A 20,484-nucleotide genomic window follows, 5' to 3' on the forward strand; every position below is an offset into this window, starting at 1 on the left:
TTTAAAAAAAAACAGATCCAAAGGCTTGGGGTATAGCTAGCTCAATGGCATGTACAAAGCCCTAAGTTCAACACCTCCCCCAGCAAAACCACACACACACACACACACACACACACACACACACAAATTTGTTGGCATGAAATCTATCTCTAAAATGGTTAAAGTAGACCACAACATCACAAAGGATCCATGGTCTAAAATCTAGGATGAACTTTTATGGTATGTAACAAAAAAAGATATGTTGCCACAACAACAGGAAGGAAAAATTCCTTTCTCAGTTACATTTTTACACTGGCTAAGACAAGACTGGGCTGAGTAAAGAATGTTACTGACAGGTCAGAAGTCCAAGGCAAGACAGTCAAGCGTTAGATAAGAGACTAACAGAGGGCATAAAGATAAATGGTCCAAGGCAAGTCATCCCTTTTTACCCATCTGTGAAACAAGAGATAGCTGTTAGTTCATCTTTAAGGCTCCTTTCAGCTCCACCTGCTGTAACAAGGCACACAGCAGAGCAACCTTCCCACAGAGTGAGACCTTACCACGCAGTGATCAGTCTTCCTTGCTCTCCACACAATGGGTTCTGGGTCATGTTGGGCTGGCCCAAGGATGGAGGGAGAGAAGCTAGAATGCTCTACCCCTCTTCAGTAAACCAGCAATGGTGATACTGAAGAATATCATTGCCACCACACATATGGAAATTCCAAATAAAAGAATAGAAGCCAATGAGTTAAAGCAGGTAGCAATACAGAGATGTGAAAAACATAGGGATGTATCCCACGAGACCAACAAAAGAGAAAAGAGGGCAGCATTACCTTGGTGAATCTCTTGACTACCCTGTCAGTATAAGGAGGATGGATTTATTAATCAGGGGCAGACTTGGATTAATAAAGCTCCCAAGATAGACATATAAAGGTAGAATGCAAATGTATTGATTTCCTGTGAGACAACTGGACATACAAGCAGATATCAAAGTCATCCATCTTATATTGCCTTTCCACATAGATAAGCTTCCTGATATTACAATAAGGTTGCTCTATGGGACTAGAAGAGTTCATCATATGATTCAAACACTTAGTGCTATCAGATTTGAATTTGTAGTGGAGATACATCTGCCACTTGGAAAGAAATAGTGTAATATGTACAAGGATGTCTATCCCTGGATAGTATTTGGGTGAGCCTAGGCTGTAAGAGACAACACAGACCTCTATAACTCCTTTTGTGACTGACAGCATCTATTTTCTTGGGGGATGCTAGGGACTGAAACAAGGTCCTCATATATGTTAAGCATACACTTTACTATTATGCTACAATCCCAGCCTGATTTTCTACAGATTTTGATGTTTTGTCAAATTAAAATCTAATCTTGCTGGCCTGACTTGAGAGCAGATTATATTTCTTTAAACAGCTTTTAAATATCTGTTTTGATTCATGGTGCATGCAATCCAAAAAACTTCACTTGCAGAATGGAATCCTATTCATTTCATTTCCAAGGATTTTAAGTATGTGGTACCTATACTAATTTAAAATAATATTCTTACTATCAAATATTTAGTGAGAGCTATATAAGGTGTTTATAAGCACTTACTTAAAGTAACTCATTTAATCTCCCAATAATTCTACAAGGCAAGTATTATTATAATACTTATTCTACAAATGAATAAATTGCAGCATAGAAAACTTAAATATCTGCCCAAGTAGTAAAGGCTAAGCTGATAATCAAACCAGGAGATCTAATTTCAGAATCCATGCTGTTCATCATTACATTTTGATGCCTACCTCAATAATAACAATGCAGATTCACTAGAAATCTAGGAAAAAATAATATCCCTTTAGTATGTGTCCTGTGGCTTTTCTGTAATTCTGCTCAAACCATGTTACCTATGGGAATCTGGTATACTAAGGGAGCCAGGTAGGATGGGCAAGTTAGGGTAGAGAACTTAAGTAGATTCTAGATCCCAGAGCTTTGGCCCTCAACCCAGCCCTACTTCCTCTTTTCCAGCCCCTCATCCCAATCACACATCTTGGGGATTATTTTACTTTGGATATCCCTGTCTCTCAGGGATGTATCAAATAGAGGACCCAAGGCAATGGAACACTGTTTTATTGTTCCATGCAGTTAAACTAAATGGAACTAGTTCCAAAAACAAAATCAAAACAAAACAAACAAAAACCTCTCAGAGAATTACCGTATGATCCAGCAATACCTCTTCTGGGTATATACACAAAAGAAAGCAGAATCTTAAAAGATATTTGTATACCCATAATTATAGCAGCATTATTCACAACAGCCAAAAGCTGGAAGTAAACCAAGGTCCTGGACATGTGAATGCATAAAGAAAAGGAAGGAGATTCTGAAATGTGTCACAACATGGATGAACCTTGAGGACATCATGCTTAAATTAAATACATCAGCCATAAAAAGATAAATATCATATGATTCCACTTATATGAGGTACCTAAAGAAGTTAAATTCAAGAGACAGAGAGTAGAATGTGGCTGCCAACAGCTGGGGAGAAGGAAAAATAGGGAGTTACTGTTTAATGGATAGAGAGTTTCAGTTTTGTGAGATTAAAAAACAAAAAACAAAAAACTAGACACCAATGTGGTAATGGTGGTACAACAATGTAAATGTGCTTACTACCACTGAACTGTACACTTAAAATGGAAATTGTTATATGTATTTTACCATAATTTTTTAATTATATGGAATTACTAATTGACATTAATGATTTATCTACATGCCAAAAAAAGTGACATCTTTTGTGTTAGAGTAAATATTAGAAAATAGGCTCTATGACTACTCACAAAAAACTGAGATAAAGTAGGGAAAGTTTATTGAAATAACTGAAAACAAATATCTTTTAAAAATCATTACAATAAGCTTTTTTTTTAGTTTGACACTTTATAGTCCATTTCAAGCTACTGTGTGGATTTATTTCAACCATTGATACTTAGTAATATCACTATTTTAGAAAAAAGGTTAGTATAGTAGGCAATCAGAGAAAGACTTGCTGAAAGTAGAGAGTGGTAATTAAAAGCATAAAGTTTGGAATCAGAGAGATCTCATTCCCATACCAGAATGCCAGGAGCTAACTGAATATTCCTGGCTGAGTTATATACTATCTCTGAGCCATAATTTATTCATCCATAAACACTAATGGGAACACTAATTCTTAAGCCCTATAGATACTGCAAGATTAAATAATGTAAATAAATGGTTTATTTACCAAGTATCTGACACATTAAACAATAAGTGGTTGTTTGTTTTAAATAAAATATTACCATGATAATATTTTATAGGAAATTAGTAGGAGGATATAGAGATAGTAGGAAATTATAGAGATTGCAGTATCTCTCAAATTTTATCAAAATCATGAATCTGAGCTTACTTTTTATTTTCTATAAGAAGCAAAAAAACATTGCTAGAATTTGTAATAATCAGATTGGAAGAGAAATGCTTTTAATATGTTGCTTAAGTAGCAAAAAGAAAAGCAAAATATCTATGATCATGGAGTATATTGAAAAAATTTTAATATTTTGTGCAATTTCTGATCAACAAATTGGCAATCTAGATGAAATGCACAATTTTCTAGGAAAACATAAACTCTAAAATAATGAAGAAGAGAAAGAAAACCAAATAAATCAATAACCATATAAGAGGAAGATGATCAACAATCAACGGTCTATTTCTAATAATATCAGCAAACCCAGATAATTTTGCAGGCATATTCTACAACTTTCAAAGAACAAATAGCATGGTTATTTTTTTATCATTCAAACTATTCCAGAGCATTGGGAAAAAGCTGGAAATCCTCTAAATTCATCTTCAAGGCTAGGTACCCTAATATCAAAACTGGACAAAGACAGCACAATGAAACTATGGACCAATCTTACTTAAAAATATACATTTGAAATCACTTTAAAAGGTATAAATGAATTAAATCCAGCAAGTTATTAAAATAGTAACATTTCATAACCAAATGGAGTTTAATCTAAAAATAAGGGAATGTTTCAGTGCCAAAAATATGTAAATATAATTCATTACATTTGCAAAATAAAAAATAAAAATTATGATTTGTGTCATTAGGTTCCCCCCAAATTGGATAATTACAGCAGTCATTCCTAAAGATAGTAAAATAATAGTAAATATAACATAAACTGTAAAATACTAGATAATTCCATTAAAATAGGAACAAAGCAGAGAAGCCTATTATTACCCAGTTTTTCAACATTCTTCAAAATTCTAGCTAGTGCAATAAGATAAGAAAAATGAATGACACAAAATTAGAAAATAAGATATTAATTATTGCTATCTCAGTCCCCCACAGGGGCACATGCCTGTAATCCCAGCAATTTGGGTGGCTAAGGCAGAAGGATCACAAAATCAAGGCTAGCCTTGGCAACTTAGTGAGACCCTGTCTCAAGATAAAAATAAAAGGATTGGGATAGGCTGGGGTTGTAGCTCAGTGGCTGAGCAGCGCTAGACTCGAATGCATGAGGCACTGGGTTCAATCGGCAGCACCATATAAAATAAATAAATAAAATAAAGATATTGTGTCCTTCTATAATTAAAAAAAAATTTAAAGGGATGGGAATATAGCTTTGAGACAGGGCACTATAGGTTCAATTCCCAGAATTACACAAAAAAAATTATTATCTCAAATACAATGATTGTATACTGTGACAAGAGATACCATCTTAAAATAACTGTTAGCATTATGATATCCCAGTGATGGGAAGGAATACAGGATAAATTCGTGTAAAATCCATAGTTTCCCTTTATATCATAAGCAGTTAAAACATTAAATGGAATAAAGGTCTCATTCATGGCAATGTTTTTAAGAAAAAACAAGGTTTATTCTTCCATTTGGCATTAAATTTTTTTCCTAAGAGTACAGATTTATAATTTTTTGGATCTTTGAAGTACTCATAAACACATCACATAAAGGTCTTAAATAGTTCTCCCTACCTACTTTACCTCAGTGTGTAATCTTAAAATTACATAAAGTTATAACTAGTTACAAAGAAAACACTTGAAGTTTAGAAGGCTGATATTTTCAACACAGCACTAGCTGATGGAATATTGGAGGAAGCATTAAACCATAATATAGTATATGGGTAACATACTAAAAATCTTTTTATACTGTAGTAACTATGGGGCTAAAAACCATGTTACTAAACTCTACCATTAGCAGAACTGAAATTCAAATATTTATATCATTATACAAGTTTGTCATATTTGATTAACAAAGTTCACTTCCATTTCAAATAATAATAAAAAAAATATAGTGCCATGCTATGGTGGGGTGGGGATGTGGCTCAGTGGTAAAGCCCTTGCCTCGCACATGTGAGGTACTGGGTTCAATCCCCAGAACCACATAAAGAAATAAGAATATTGTGTCCATCTACAACTAAAAAAAGCTATTAAAAAAAGTATTTAGGAGCTGGGGTTATAGCTAAGCAGTAGAGTGCTTGCCTTGCCCATGTGAGGCACTGGGTTCGATCCCCAGCACCACAAAAAAATAAATAAAATAAAGTAAAAATATTGCATCCATCTTTTTTTTAAAAAAAGTATTTAGTGGCAAGTTTGGGGAAATGAAGCACATAAGAGAGTTTTTAGTTTAAAACAACTGATAAAAAGACGTATCATAGTATAGTTTTATTAAAATCCCTTCTAACTAAAAATATCTTTGACTCTGCATCATCACAGAAATACATAGAGAGCATTAACCTTGGGAAAATTCAGTCTTGCTTTATTATTGAATCAAACCAGGTTATTTGCACAATCAATAATATATCTTAAAACCTTACGGATCCTTTACATGAAGGAAAAGATGCTCATTTGAAAAATTAAAATAAGGAGAATAAAATTACCTTAGATTAATTAAGCATCATTCTAAACATTAAAAATTTAGGTTTTGCAAAGAAGTAGAATAGTGTGTATTTTCTAATTAAAAGATAACTAAGAACAGATTTCTTCACACACAAAATTCCCTTAAAGCTTTATATTAGTTAATGAGGGTAGGGAGATAATTAATGTATCTGTAAAAAATGCTCTGTCTTAAAAATTATTTCAAGATTAACTTGTCAGATCATCAATTCATTGGATAAAAATGTGTTGAGCATGTGCTATGTAGTAGACACTTGGATCATTGTGAAGCAATATCAAACACACTGTCACATTTAATACATTCAACATATAGAGCAAAATTATGAGCAATCAAGACAATTACACCCTTGAGCAACTGATTTTTAAAATTCTTTCCACCATCCCATTAAGTTGATTTCTATCCCAGGATTCTCTCAGGTCTAAAATAAGAGAACAACAGTAACAACAACAAAAAATACCACCTAAATAAGGCAGTACAAATAATAGAAGTGTAAGAGAAAGGATGTATTAAGGCTTAAACTCTTGCTCCCATTTGCACTCAACAGTGCATCTAATGTTCAATTTTCTCTTCAAAGAAAATCTTGATTTAAAAGAACAAAAAGTACAATCAGTTCAACATCTAAAAAAGTAAGCCGTGTAGCTTATACTAAAGTTAGCAAAGATAAAAACATTAAAACAAATCATTATTCTAAGTTATGTAATGCCCTGCACTATGGTAATGACCTTACGCTTGGCTATATACATTTTTAAATAAATATTACCAACAGGTAGAAAATATTCTAAATATTCCTTTGCTGTCCTAAGACAGTCCTAGTAGAATTTTTACTCATAATGTGAATATTAATTTAAGGAAATGTCACTTCTATTCAATTCTATCACTTAAATGTTATATATTCTGGAAGAATGATTTATTTGGGTGTGGGGAAAAATTCTACATTGCTCTTCACCTTCCTCCCCCCAAAAAAGATGCATTCTATTCTTGAACAGCTTTCTTTACATACATGCACACATAGAGACGTATGTGTGTACGTATATGTGTCCAACAAAGGCTTGATTTTGAGATTTCTCTTCCTTTTTTAACTGATTCACTAATCTCAGTGTGACTCGGAAACTGTACTGCTTTTCACATTTTATTCAGTCATCAATCATGTATTGAGTACCTTCTGCATGCCTGGCTTTATGTCAAGTGGAAGGAAGATACAAAAGAAAAATAAGACAGTCTCTGCCATTCAGCATCTTGATATTTCTTTCAAGGGCAATGTAAGATGATATATAAATATAATTTATGAAATTAGTACCCAAACCAATGGTAAAGGTATCATGCATTTTATATTAGTGTTGAATTTTAGAGACTTGAAACACTTTAGTGTTCACAAGATTGTCCTGAGCACAATTTTGTGAAGACACTTTATTAGCCCCATTTTAGTGATAAGGTACCTGAGATTCAGAATTTTAACCAACATGCCTCAATCAGGCAAATTTTGAGTGGAAGAGTCATGAAGACCCAAGCCAGGGTTTTCCAAGCTCAGTCATCTTTTTAATACAGCATAGGAAATCAAGGATGAGGTACTCAAATAGAAAACAGTCAGCCTTCGGCTGGAGGTGGACCTGCACCTGGGCAATGTCCAGCAAAAGTCCAAATTAATATTATTCTGCAAATACCTATACTACAGTGTGATTCACAGATCTCAACTACCATTTCTTAATCTTAGTGCCTTTACTTCCTTAATAAGAGCTCTGCTCTCAGAAATGGAAATATGGAATATTATCTAAAAATATGGCCCATAAAATCTTAAATCATAAATATCAATCTTAAAAATCTAGTTTATATTAATTCTTACAGATTTTGTTTTCCCTCAGCACTGGAAAGAATAACTCGCCTACCCTTTTCTCACATTCTTGCTCCAAATAACCACTTATTTTAAGATATGAATGATCGTCTCTGCCTCGAATTCTACAAGTTCACCCCAGTTTTGCCACCCAGCCCCAACCCCTGCCCAGACACCTTCCCCTCCCTCCCTAACGATAGGATACCGAGTTCAGATTCTCCAAGTCCGGTCGTTCTGCTGTCACACAGCTCTGAGAAATAAGATTTGACCTTTCGACTCCGTCCTTGGGGACCTCCCGCTGGCCGAGCAACGTAGTTTCAACCCCGCGAAAGGAGCTTGGAGCTCAGGAACGCAGCCCCAGGCAGCGCGAGGTCCGAAGCCACGACTCCGAAGACTAGAATGATGCTGGGCGCCCGGGCGTGCATCACTCTGTCCCATACTCCTGCCAACTGCAGGGGACTAGGTCCTGCAGCCAGCCCATCCCACCCCACAGGTACGTCCGGACGGGCCCGACCTTATGCAGGACCCCGAGGACAGGTCAATGCCAGCGACGGCGGAGGCAGAAAAAGCCAAGGCCACCCACCCCCGGTGCCCATCGCCGAAAACCTAAAGCCCCCAAGACTGGACCGCAGAAAAGCGTTTCTATGGGAACCTCCTGTGGATCACGTGACTGACCCGGCAACCAATCGCCTCTTACCTCTGCCCGCTGCCTCGCTTTCTGCCCGCCCGGCCGCCCCCGCCTCCTTCGCTCAGCCCCGCCCCTTTCCCGCAGCGAGTCCGCGCCTGCGCAGTGTCCTGCGCGCGCCCTCCCTCGCGCGCGCTCCCCGAGGAGGGCGGGGGCGGCGTGGGGGCTGGAGGAGAGCGCGAACCTGAGGAGGAAGAAGCTGGACCAGCGCGCAGGCCCAGAACCGCCCGAGCCGCGGCTGCGGCTACGCCCCAGAACGGAAGAGGGAAGTGAATCTAGAGCCGTGCAGTGGGTTTCTGCCGGGCTGGGCTTGCTGAGCTAGAGGCAGCACCGAGTGGAGGCCTTGGCCACGGGTCCGGATCCGGGATGTCGAAGAACACGGTGTCGTCGGCCCGCTTCCGGAAGGTGGACGTGGATGAGTACGACGAGAACAAGTTCGTGGACGAGGAGGACGGGGGCGACGGGCAGGCCGGGCCCGACGAGGGCGAGGTGGACTCCTGCCTGCGGCAATATCCTTGCGTTCGCGGACCCCGCCCGGCCCCTGTCCCGCGGGGCGGCGGGGACCGAGGAGACAGTCCCTCCGGGTCGGGCGCCGCGAGCACCCGGCGGCCCGGCTTGGACCTGGCTCCCTCTTCTGAAAGGCAGGGGCTTCCCGGGATCCCGGGTCCTCCGCGTCCGCCGGCCCAGGCCCGGATTCCTCAGGTGGCGCGGGCGTGGCGGCCTCGGGACGGTCCTGCCGGCCGCGCCCTCGCGGCGCCGGGAGGTGTGGGCCGGCCGCGGACCGGTGCCCGCGCCCAAGTTTCCTCCCAGAACTCTCTTTACGGGGATCGCTTTAGCTCCAGAAATTTCAGATGGGGTCGGGGGGCGGGCGTCTTTAGTCTTTTTGTTATGTGGTTTGCGTTTTGTATCGTTGGAGTAGTTTATTTCTAGCCAGGAGAGATGGAGCGGCTCGCAAATTGAGGTCCTCTGTACTTAGCCCACGGGCTCCCCTCCACCCCATTAAGAGAAAGGGATCTGGCAAAATATAGGGGGCACATAATTTGTTAACCAGGTGTGGGGAGTGACTACAGAACACGAAAACTCCCAATGAGGAAGCTTGGAGCCTTTTATCTGCTAAGAATAGAACAATAGAGAAAAGACGGGGAATGCATGTGGAGAATCCCTGGAAATATTTAAAATAAACCCCAATGAATAAGATAGAAGATGAGTCATTTGCATAAAGCAGAATCATTTTTGTGATCATGAAATTGTTTCCGTTTTAGTTAAAATATGGCTGTCAGTTCCTGGTTTCTTGGTTTTCATATTTGAATATTCATAATCGCAAATTAGCATTTACATCAGATCATATTTAGGAGAACGTAAATGTTGCAAGAAACAAAGCTGTAATTTTAGAAAAATCTCAATCACTAGCTCTTTATACATTTCTGATTATCCTTGAGTGCATTCTTTCCTTATCAGTGTCCTGTTAAACTACAATGAAGTAATAATCTGAGCAAAAATATTTATGACAACTGTATCTTTTCATAAAGGCACTTAAATATGGCATTAAACATTTATCAATGTACTGTATAGGTTTTCCTTTGATTGCTACAGCTTTCACAATCATTTGTTATTATTTTGCATTATTTAAGTACCTACCTGTTAACTAGTTGGGGTCTTTAAAAACAAGCCAGTCTACAAAAGGTGTGCTTCTTTAGAAAGTCCATGCAGCCTTGAAAATTACAGCTTATTAACAATCATAGGTTTGTTTTCTTTCTTCATACCTATTTCTTAAGATAAGTGGTAAGCATTATTCTTTCTTAAAACATTTCTTATTAGGGAGGAATAAATGATGTTTTGGAAAACTAATATTTTAGGTAATTTATGGTATCCTTATCAGTGGATCTTCTTTTTAATAAATTCATCCTAAAATACAAAGGCATTGTCTCTTCTTACCCTTGTTATTACAGGGAGCAACAGCCCTGGTCTGGTACTACAGATGGAGGAACAAGTGAACTCTCTTGTGGTTTTTCCTTTTAGGGAAATGACTGTACATTCTGACAGTCTGATTGGCCCTCCCAATTCTCATGCTTGCTAACTCACTGGTGCTTTCAGAGAGACTAAATCTAATAGGTATGGTCTAACACAGTTTGAATAACCTTTCTGAAGTATGAAGGAATATATAAGACAAAAAAAAAAAGTAAACTGCCACCTAAAGGTCATATGAATTATTACATTTTCTGTAATACCTCTTGTTCAGTATTGAGAAATTGCTATTTATGTCATTCAGTTTGCTAGAGTAATAATGCCAGCATGTCAGTTAATATAGAATATAATTTTAGTATAAACTTCATTCTCTATGTTTTTACAGCTAAAATCACATAAGATATATTTTGGTTCATTTGGGGGCCTAATGATTCCTATGTATATTTTGGTTTTGGGTTTTTTTTTTTTTTTGGTAGTTATGTATGGACAGCATACCTTTATTTTATTTGTTTATTTTTATGAGGTGCTAATAATCTAACCCAATGCCTCACACACACTAGGTAAGCACTCTACCACTAAGCTTACAGCCCTAGCCCTATTTTAGGGTTTCTTAAGAACCAGTCTACATAATGTTTGCATATGTGTTTCATTGGAATTGAAATATTATCAATCTTTGATAGTCTTTTTTTTTTTTAATTCTGACGTTCTCTTATTTCAATATTTTGCCTTTGAGTGACTTTGGAAACCAACACATTTGAGTTTTCAATATTGAACATGTGACAATGAAAATTTTTCTTCTTATGGATAAAGTCAGGTCTTAAACTAAGGATTCCAGGTGTTATAATGCTTTCCCAGGGGCTATCTTTTGCTGTTTACTGCCTTAACCACCATCACAGGAAACATGACAGCTGCTCTCCAGGCAGCTCTGAAAAATCCCCCTATCAACACCAAGAGTCAGGCGGTGAAGGTGAGTCACAGCCACACACAGTGATCTCTACTGATACCTTATTATTCTTAAAAAAAAAAAAAAAAAAAAAGATCTGAAGTCTCACAAAATCATCAAATATTTTAACTAAACACTATCTCTGACGTAGAATAGTTTAGAGTATACTTTGATAGGTAAACATTCCTGTGTAAAAAGAATGCTATAACATGAAATGAGATATAATAATGCTGCATGGTAGTCATGGTGGATTCAAATGATAGTTTAATCATTTCTGTGTGTTTAAAAAAGGAGCAGTCAGGTTGAATTTAGTCAAAGGCTTAACAAGTAACTAAAATTTTTATCAAAATACACAGATTCTACTTTTTTTGAAGCTTTTTAATTATAAAAAAAATTAAATGTTTATTATAAAAAACTCACACATATTAAGGGATTAAATGTTGATCATAATATTGCTACCCAGAGGTAGATTTATTCCTTTTTGATGTTGGTATATGCTTATAGAGTTTGAGTGTTTTTGTTTTTATAAAAACAGCATTTATAACCTGCTTTTCATCTGAATAACAATGTCCAGGAACTTCTTTCCTTAACAATAAGTTTATTTCTATAGCATTCTTAACTGTTATACACCAGTGTGCTGCAGTTTAGATATAACTGATTTTTTGTCATTGACTATTTTTCTTCTTGCTGTATGTATGATGGGAATAACTTGGGGTAAATTTTAATTATTTTCTTTTAACAAACTCCTAGAAGTGAGCCACTGGACCAAGGAATGCACATTTTTTAAGCCTTTTGGTACATAAGATATTGCCAAATTGCCCTTCAGAAAAATTGTGCAACTTCCATTCCCTGTTGCAATCATTCACTAATTCTTCAGGACCTGTTTCCTCATTTAGTATTTAAAATGAAGCATAAGTAAATCAAATTCCACACATACATGGTTTTGTCAAAATGAACCCAACTGTTATATAACTAATGCATTAATAAAAGAAAAAATATTTATTAAAAAAATTTTAAAAGGGCATATTGCCAGGCTGGGGCTCAGTTGGTAGAGTGCTTGCCTGGCGTGCACAAGGCCCTGGGTTCAGTCTCCATCACCACACAAAAAAATATATATATATATTGCCCATATTACAAACAAACAAATAAAATGGATCCTAAAACATCATTGCACTGTCAGTGGCTATTTATATGTTGTAGAACCTCAAAGCTCTCCTTAATTGAATAGTAGTACATAGCTTGAATAAATGCATGATAATTATTATCCGGGCAACAAGGGAATTTTTCTTTGCTTTTTAAAAAGTTATTAGGAACATCATTGAAATTTTGATTTTACCACCTTCTGCTTTCATGTGGGTGGTTTTTATCACAGCTTGTGGGTGGGAGGTTATAACTCTGGGTACACAGATATTTTTCTAAATCAGATCATTTAAACTAGAGATAGCAATAGGTGGTAGAAACATTCTGTAAAATCTTGACCAATAAGGGATGCCAAAGATAGCACACTGTGTTGAATTATTATGAAAGGGTCAATTAAGTGTTCCTTTTGCTTTGCTAAATGGGTTAATTTTTTTTTTTTTTTTTTTTTTTTTTTTGCTATTAGAGAAGTCTTTTACCAGAAGAAAAAGGATCACCAGGAAGGAATATCACTATATCTCATATCTATAGATATAAAACTTAAAATTTAAGTTTTCTAAATATTTTAAAATAAAATTTTAAAGAAAAAATTTCTAAAGCATAGTTCAAAGTAGAACTTCAAACTAGTTTTCTTGTTTGATAGCATTTTTTTAAGACTAAGAAGTGAAATTTGAATTTGTTTAATTATGAAATTACCACACGAATCTGTTATCAGCTCTACCTCCACTTATGTCAGGAATCTATCCACTTCTCACCACCTTTTGTGCCATGCTAACCCAAAACCAGCCTGTATTATTGAAGCCACTTACTAACTGGGCTCCCTGCTTCTGCCTTGCTTCCCTGTACCCACAGCTTATTCTCAACATAGACAATAAAATGATTAAAATATGAATCAGATTATAGCAATGCTCTTAAAACCCTCCAATTAGAGTAAAATCCAGAGTCCTTACAATGGCCTGGAGGCCTTCCATGATCTGCCTTCCCAAAACCTGAGTTCTGTCCTGCTACTCTCTGACCACTCTGCTCTAACCTTATGGGGTCCTTTGAACACACAGAACCCGCACTACAGCACTTGTTCCTTGTCCATCTGAAACATTTTCATATCCCACAGATTTCCTCTTTTGCATCTTTCAGGTCTTTATTCAAATGTCACCTCAGGGTGACCTTTCTAAATTGTAGCTCCTGGCATATATCTGAATGTTTATTATATATTTACCCCCCAGGATCGGGCAGGCAGCATTGTCTTGAAGGTGCTCATCTCTTTTAAAGCTAATGATATCGAAAAGGCTGTTCAATCTCTGGACAAGAATGGTGTGGATCTCCTAATGAAGTATATTTATAAGGGCTTTGAGAGCCCATCTGACAATAGCAGTGCTATGTTACTACAGTGGCATGAAAAGGTAAGTAATAAATCTGTACAACTGTTTTCCTTATAATAGAGGATAACAATGCCTCTCTCACCTTAGTAACTACATTGGCCTGACTGTACAACACATTATTACCAATAAAATGCATGAAAATAAGAAGTTCAGGTATGTGCTTACTAGCCTTGGTCGTCTTTTAAGAGATTCTGGTGTACAACACATTTATTCACGTATACTAAGCATGTATATTATGACTCATTAAACCTTGTCTTTTAATTAAATGAAATCTTTGCAAAAGAAAATAAGGAGTAAAAACCAAGAATTATTTTTATAGTGATCAAAAGAAGGAAACAACCCAAGATAAACAGATAAAATGTAGTACATACCTACAGTGGAGTATTATTCATCCATAAACAGTAATTTGCTACTAGAAAGCATGGATCAACCTGTAAAACATTATACTAAATGAAATAAGCCAGACACACAAAAAATATATATTATAATCTGAAATAGGCAGATTTAAAGGTACTGAAAGTAATTAGAGCTTACCTGAGACTGGAGGAAGAGCAGAATATGGAGTCACTGCTTAATGGGAGCAGAGTGTCTGTTTAGAGTGATGAATAGGTTTTGGTAATGGATAATGGTGATGGCTGCCCAACACTATGAATATAATTAATATCACTGAATTTTTATACTTAAAGATGGTTAAGGACTGGGGCTGTAGCTCAGTGCTTGCCTCATATGAGTAAGAAACTGGGTTCAATCCTCAGCACCACATTAAAATAAATACATAAAAGATATTGTGTCCATGTACAACTAAAAAATTTTTTTAAAAAAAGATGGTTAAAATGGCAAATTTTGTTATGTATTTTGCCACAAGGTGGGGTTTTTTTTTGTTTTGTTTTGTTTTGTTTTTTTAAAGAGAATAAGGAAGGGCTGGGGCTGTAGCTCAGTGGCAGAGCACTTGCCTAGCATGCATGAGGCACTGGGTTCTATCCTCAGCACCACATAAAAATAAACAAAGGCCTTCTGTCCATCTACGACTATAAAAATTTTTTTTAAATGGGAGAACAAGGAAAATCAATAATTTTTAAATCCCTTCTTCCATTTTCATGCATTTTGTTGAGAACTTGGTATATTCCAGGTACTCTCCCAAGAACTTTCCATGTTAATTCATTAGGTCCTCATAAAAATACTAGGAGGAAAAACTTGCCATTCCTCTTTATAAATGAGGAAACTGGAGGCATATGTCAAGTCTTCGCTGCTTCTTATCGTGAGTCACTGGGTTTTGCCACTCTTACCTCCTAAACACTTCTCAGATCCATCTACCCAAGTGCATCTCTAACACCACCCGGTTCACAGCATCTCTCCAGTCTGTTGCTATAGCTTCTTAACTGGCATCCCAGCTGCCAGTCTGCCTCCCTCAGATCTGTTCTCCACCCAGCCACTAGAATAATCTTTTTAAAACCCAAATGTACCTTTGTCAGTCACGAGAAGAATAAAGTCCAAGTTCCCAAGTCTAACCTCTGCCATGTCATTGTTCCCTTGAGCTACAGCAAAGCCAGCCTTTTCCCTTTTCACATCTCCGTACATTTGCTTGTGGTTTTTCTGCTGTCTGTCACCTCCTTATCCATTTAACATTGTTTTTCTCCCAGAAGACTTACCTAAAACATTCCTCTCTGCTCTCAGGCTTGGCATATGCCTTTTGTTTTTTGTAGCACTCTGTCATAACTCTTGCCTTCCATATATTACATTAAAATGTTCTGTTTATAAGACGGTTTCTTCCCAGCAAAGCAGAAGCTACTAGATGTATTCATTTTTTTATCCCTGCATCTGGCACAGCGCTTGAAACATAGTGGTATACAGCAAGTATTTAGCAGGTATTTTTTTAACTAACCAGAGCTTCGGGTTCCTAATACTGTCTTGGCCTTCAAATTTTCAAATTACAAAGTTTCTAAGTTTTTAGCTATTAAATAATATCTTCCTACAAACTCACTAATCTAAATGGAAGTTAGATGGTTGATCTCAATTTGATTTTCTTCCTGTGATGAGAAATACAGAATGTCCTCAATTTATGTTTGAGCACCTGTTTTAGGTAAGAACATTTGCATATTTTCAAAACATGATTTAGAAACAACGTACTAGAATGTAAACTAAGTTGACTAGAAAATAAACTCCGAGAAAGCAGGGATATTAAAAATTTTATTTATTATTATATCTTTAATGCGTAAAACAGTGTCTTGTGTATAATGAGTGCTGAAGTAATACTTGTTAATGAATTCACAGTCTGTGGCTGTACACATTCCTTCTTGAAGGAAAAAAAATTATTTATATGAGACATAGCCTTTTGGTATTCTGTGAACGATTTACATTTGGTTTGTTATAGGCACTCGCTGCTGGAGGAGTAGGGTCCATTGTTCGTGTCCTGACAGCAAGGAAAACGGTGTAGTCCAGCAGGAACTGGATCCACCGCAGGAGTGGGAGTTGCTGGTACAAAGACCAAAACAACCAAATGCCACGGCTGCCCTGTGGGTAGCATCTGTTTTTCTCAGCTTTGCCTTCTTGCTTCCTTTTTCATATCTATAAAGAAGAAAATTACATGCCAGTTTTCCTTTCATGAAAATTGGGATAATGTGGAGGAAATTTGGTTTCAGCAGGATTGTTTCATCCTCTCGTAACCATTTCAATGATGTTTATACCAGTCTGTGTAGAGTATCATGTACATTCAGATTTAATTGTGCAATCTTAAACCCCTATCAGCTGGTTACTGTGTTGTTGGTTTGTTCCCCCCACCCCCGACTAATATGAGGGATCTGATCAGAATTTGAGGCCAGTTTCCTAACTCATTGCTAGTCAGGAAGTGATCTTTATTTAAAAAAAAAAAAAAAAATATATATATATATATATATATATATATATATATATTTTTTTTTTTTTTTTTTTTTTTTTTTTAAGAAACTGGCAGCTATTAACATTGCAAAACTGGACCATACTCCCTTATTTAAGCAAAATGTGTTTCTGGAACAAGTGGTGGGTGAAAACCATTACTAATTTCCAATTTTATTTCTCCTTGTCTCCAGATTATGCTGTGAGTTTTAAGAACGCTACTTCCTTTCGACATTCAATTATCATGGCCTCTTGATTTCTTTATGGTCACCCAGGGTCCTGAACAAGGAATCTTGTTCTATACAGGTGTATCTATAAAATATCAGAGCCTGTTTGGCTTGATATTAAAGCTTTGGTGTGTCAATAATGTGGCTCCCTTTGGGGAAACTACTCCAAATCAGAAAGGATGAGGAAACTATGATGTAGTTCAAACTCTGGGCAGTCTCTGAATGAAATACTGTTTCTTTAGAAAAATAGTAGCTGCCTTAGACATTATGATGACAAATATGAATTTTTATTATACCATTTAGTATGCCCTATAAATGTCCTCAGTGTTCTTCAGGGTAATTGGGATCTCAAAAGATTTGGTTCAGATCCAAACAAATAACACATTCTGTGTTCAGCTCAGTGTTTCTTAAAAAAAAAGTCACACAGCAAAAAATTGTTTACTTTGTTGGACAAACCAAATCGGTTCTCAAAAAGTGGCCGGTGCTATTATTTCAGAGTAGCTCCAAAAAAAACCACCTGAAAGCATATGACCAAGAGGGAAATTAGCCTGTGTTTAATATTTACATTGGCTACCAGTTTCATAATCACTGACTTATATGAAAACTGGTGCAGAAATTCTATAAACTCTGCTGTTTTTGATACCTGCTTTTTGTTTTGTTTTGTAAAAATGATAAAACTTCAGAAAATAAAATGTCAGTGTTGAATAATTTATTTTTCTTACTGTAATCCTCATGAATGTGTGGTTAATTAAGAGGAAAGGTTTCCTGGTGCTACCACCATGTATTGTACTCTTGACAAGAACCGATTTTATAGGGTTTATAAAATTATTTTATACACATACAAGGTAGTAGAGAAGAGGAGTAAGTAGTTAATGGTGTCAGGGCACTGCTGAAGCCTTTAGAGTGATTCCATAGCCCCCTAGATACCACAGAACTACTGGAAGCATCACTGCCCAAAGATCTAGGCACCCAGCAGCTGCAGCCATTTACTCCCAGCATCTAAACTCTTTCTCACACCTCAAACCTATTTCATATATTTGTCTTAGAGCAACTTCTGTTTGTTTTCATCTGTACCTAACTAACTTCCTACTTTAAAGCCTTAAAAGCTACCAGGCAATTCAGAGGGCTATAAGTTAGGAGAAACCAAGCAATAGGTATTAGAAGTAGGTATAGCATAACTATTTTTAAAAATGAAAAAAGGCAGGGGAGGTACTTTTTCATAGAGTTCTTAACTCATTTTTGAGACTGAAGTTTTGGGGGAAATTCTGGAATTCAGTATTCTATATTCATAAGAATGGATGTGTTTAAAATCTGCCGCCTATCAGCCTTACTAAGGGAAGATAGTAAAAATACAGTGAGCAATACAGCATAGGGACTGACCAATAGCTAGCAGCTGGAAACCTCTGACTCAACTGATGCATCCTAGCTACATGCCAGCCTGGGCTGTAGTAGCCATGACAATGCCATCACTTGTGAAGAATTTAGATTAGTTGTGGGAAAAAACATAAATGCCAATTAGTACTTTTACTCAGATTTTTTTAGGTAAAGAGGTTCTTTACCTACCACTTCTTTCTACTTCAATATGAGAACTCAAGGAAATCTCTTACTATACACAAGTGAAATCAATGTAAAACTGGTACAAATTAACCAATTCTTTTAAGCATTTAGTGTTTTCACCAGAGTCTTAAGGGACACAGCAGAAGAGTAAGGTCTTGGTCTTTCTCACAAGTTGCTTTCAGCCTATTTGGGAAGTAAGATGTAGGTACTATTATGGTTTGGATCTAGAACATCCTCCCAAAGCTCATGTACTTAAAGGCTTGGTCCCCAATGCAGCAGTGTCTAGAGGTGGACTTTTGGATCATGCGGACTTTAGCCTCACAGTGGGTTGATCTGTTTGACATCTTGGTGACTTGAATGGATTATTGGGAAATGAGACCCAGTTGGAGGAAGGTGGTCACTGGGGCCAAGCCCCGGGCTGCGGGGGTATCTTGTCCCTACCTCCCCTTACCTCCTGTCCGCTTCTGTCATAAAGCTGAGCAGCTTTCCTCTGCCATACCTTTCCACTGTGATGTTCTGCTTTCGCCCCAGAGCCGTTTAGCTGAGCCAGTCATGGTCTTCATGAAACTTCTGAAACCATGAGCCAAAGTCTTCCCTCCTTTATATTGTTATTGTCAGATATTTTGGTCACAGTGATGAAAAGGTGATTAATGTCCTATAGTTTAACATTTGATTGTAAATGTAGTGTGGAGAGAACAGTGAGATCAGGGCAGACCATAGAGCAGAGAGACAGATCAATCTGAACTAGGCCTTGCAGGAGCAAAAGGACAAAAAAGTTGAAGTGACATAAACAATAAAAAGTTGAAGTGGGTTTCATTGTCATTATTCTTGTGGTTTTAATGTTTTTAAAAGGGAGTAAAATTCTAGATAGGTGTGTGTGTGTGTGTGTGTGTGTGTGTGTGTGTGTGTGTAAAATCTGCCTGAAGATCAGATGGTTTGTAGGTGCCAGAGCCAAGATTCCAACTCAAACCTGCCTGACTCCAAAGTTCTGTCACACTTCTTTCTCGAGCCTGCTGCTTGGGGAATGAAAATCGTTCTAGGACAGATGAAGACTTGGGTTTTCTCTAGGAACACCACCCTCAGTACTGCTGAGAGGTAAATCAACTCGGGATCCCTTCTTAGAGACAAAAGTTCACAGATGGAAAAGTCAGAAGAAAGATTTGGAGAGGCATTACCACAGCAGGCTCAGCAGCACCAGCATAACCTGCTCCTTAACCATGAGTAGTTTTACCTGCTCGTTGGTGATTCTTCTTGTTTAAAAAAAAAAAAAAAAAAAAAACAGAAGCACTCTACCACTGAGCTACACCCCCAGCCCCCTTTTATTTTATTTTGAGATCGTGTCTCACTAAATTGCCCAGCCTGGCCTTGAGCTTGTGAACCTCCTGCCTTAGCCTTTCAAGTTGCTAGGATTGCAGGTTTGGGCCATTGTGCCTTCCTAATGATTAGGCAGAATTAAGTCACAAAAGAAAATGATACTGATTTAACAGACCCAAACTTTTCAGTCCCTTTTTTCTAGGAATTCCATTTATTATGGATATTAACCTCTAACCTCATTTCAATAAATTCCCTGAATTGTTTTCAGAGACAATGTATTTTATTAGTAAACTTATTTTGATTAATTTTGTTATAACACCATTTAGCAAGAATCAGAGCTATGATTTCATGTAATTATCCAGACTCAAAAGATTATTAGTCATAACTGGAATTTAGATGCTTGGTTGAAATCCTAAAGATCAATTTGGTCCACCTCACTTCAATAAACTTATATGGGGCTCCGTTTTGGAGGTCTTATACTTCAAATGGGAAGTTTTTCTCTGGGAGTTATTCTTTTCTGGAGTGCCCTCCCATTCTAATTTCAAACCAGTTGACAGAAGTTTTGCATGGGAAATCCCAGGAAATGGAAGATCTCTGAGATAACTCTGGACTCAAGGAAAACAGGATCCAAATCGTAGACCTGCATGGATATGAGACCAAAACACCATTCACCAGCACCAAAGAGCA

General features: G+C 37.2%; 1 protein-coding gene across 2 annotated transcripts; it reads left to right on the plus strand.

The window, feature by feature from the left end:
* The first annotated feature begins 8,601 nt into the window (after nt 1–8,601).
* On the plus strand, nt 8,602–17,634 carry Arpc5 (actin related protein 2/3 complex subunit 5). 2 transcript variants are annotated; one of them, XR_013088427.1, is made up of 5 exons: nt 8,602–8,913; nt 11,264–11,336; nt 13,673–13,849; nt 16,200–16,341; nt 16,894–17,634. XR_013088427.1 is itself a non-coding variant. In XM_076831541.1 (4 exons), exons 1-4 carry the CDS (start codon nt 8,771–8,773, stop codon nt 16,260–16,262), a joined length of 456 nt encoding a protein of 151 aa, XP_076687656.1. In that variant the 5' UTR covers nt 8,602–8,770; the 3' UTR covers nt 16,263–16,692. The 2 variants fall into 2 exon arrangements, 1 of the variants encoding a protein (XP_076687656.1); XM_076831541.1 differs by lacking the exon at nt 16,894–17,634 and having other exon boundaries at nt 16,200–16,692.
* The last annotated feature ends 2,850 nt before the right edge of the window (nt 17,635–20,484 follow it).

The sequence above is a fragment of the Callospermophilus lateralis genome, chromosome 13, assembly GCF_048772815.1.
Source record: "Callospermophilus lateralis isolate mCalLat2 chromosome 13, mCalLat2.hap1, whole genome shotgun sequence".
NCBI lineage: Eukaryota > Metazoa > Chordata > Mammalia > Rodentia > Sciuridae > Callospermophilus > Callospermophilus lateralis.

What these genes read in the sequence shown, in the direction of transcription:
- Arpc5 (XM_076831541.1), top strand. Translation starts at nt 8,771, where the DNA reads ATGTCGAAGAACACGGTGTCGTCGGCCCGCTTCCGGAAGGTGGACGTG. An exon ending in GTGGACTCCTGCCTGCGGCA is followed by an intron (nt 8,914 to 11,263) that starts ATATCCTTGCGT and finishes AACCACCATCAC; the next exon opens with AGGAAACATGACAGCTGCTC. An exon ending in TACTACAGTGGCATGAAAAG is followed by an intron (nt 13,850 to 16,199) that starts GTAAGTAATAAA and finishes GGTTTGTTATAG; the next exon opens with GCACTCGCTGCTGGAGGAGT.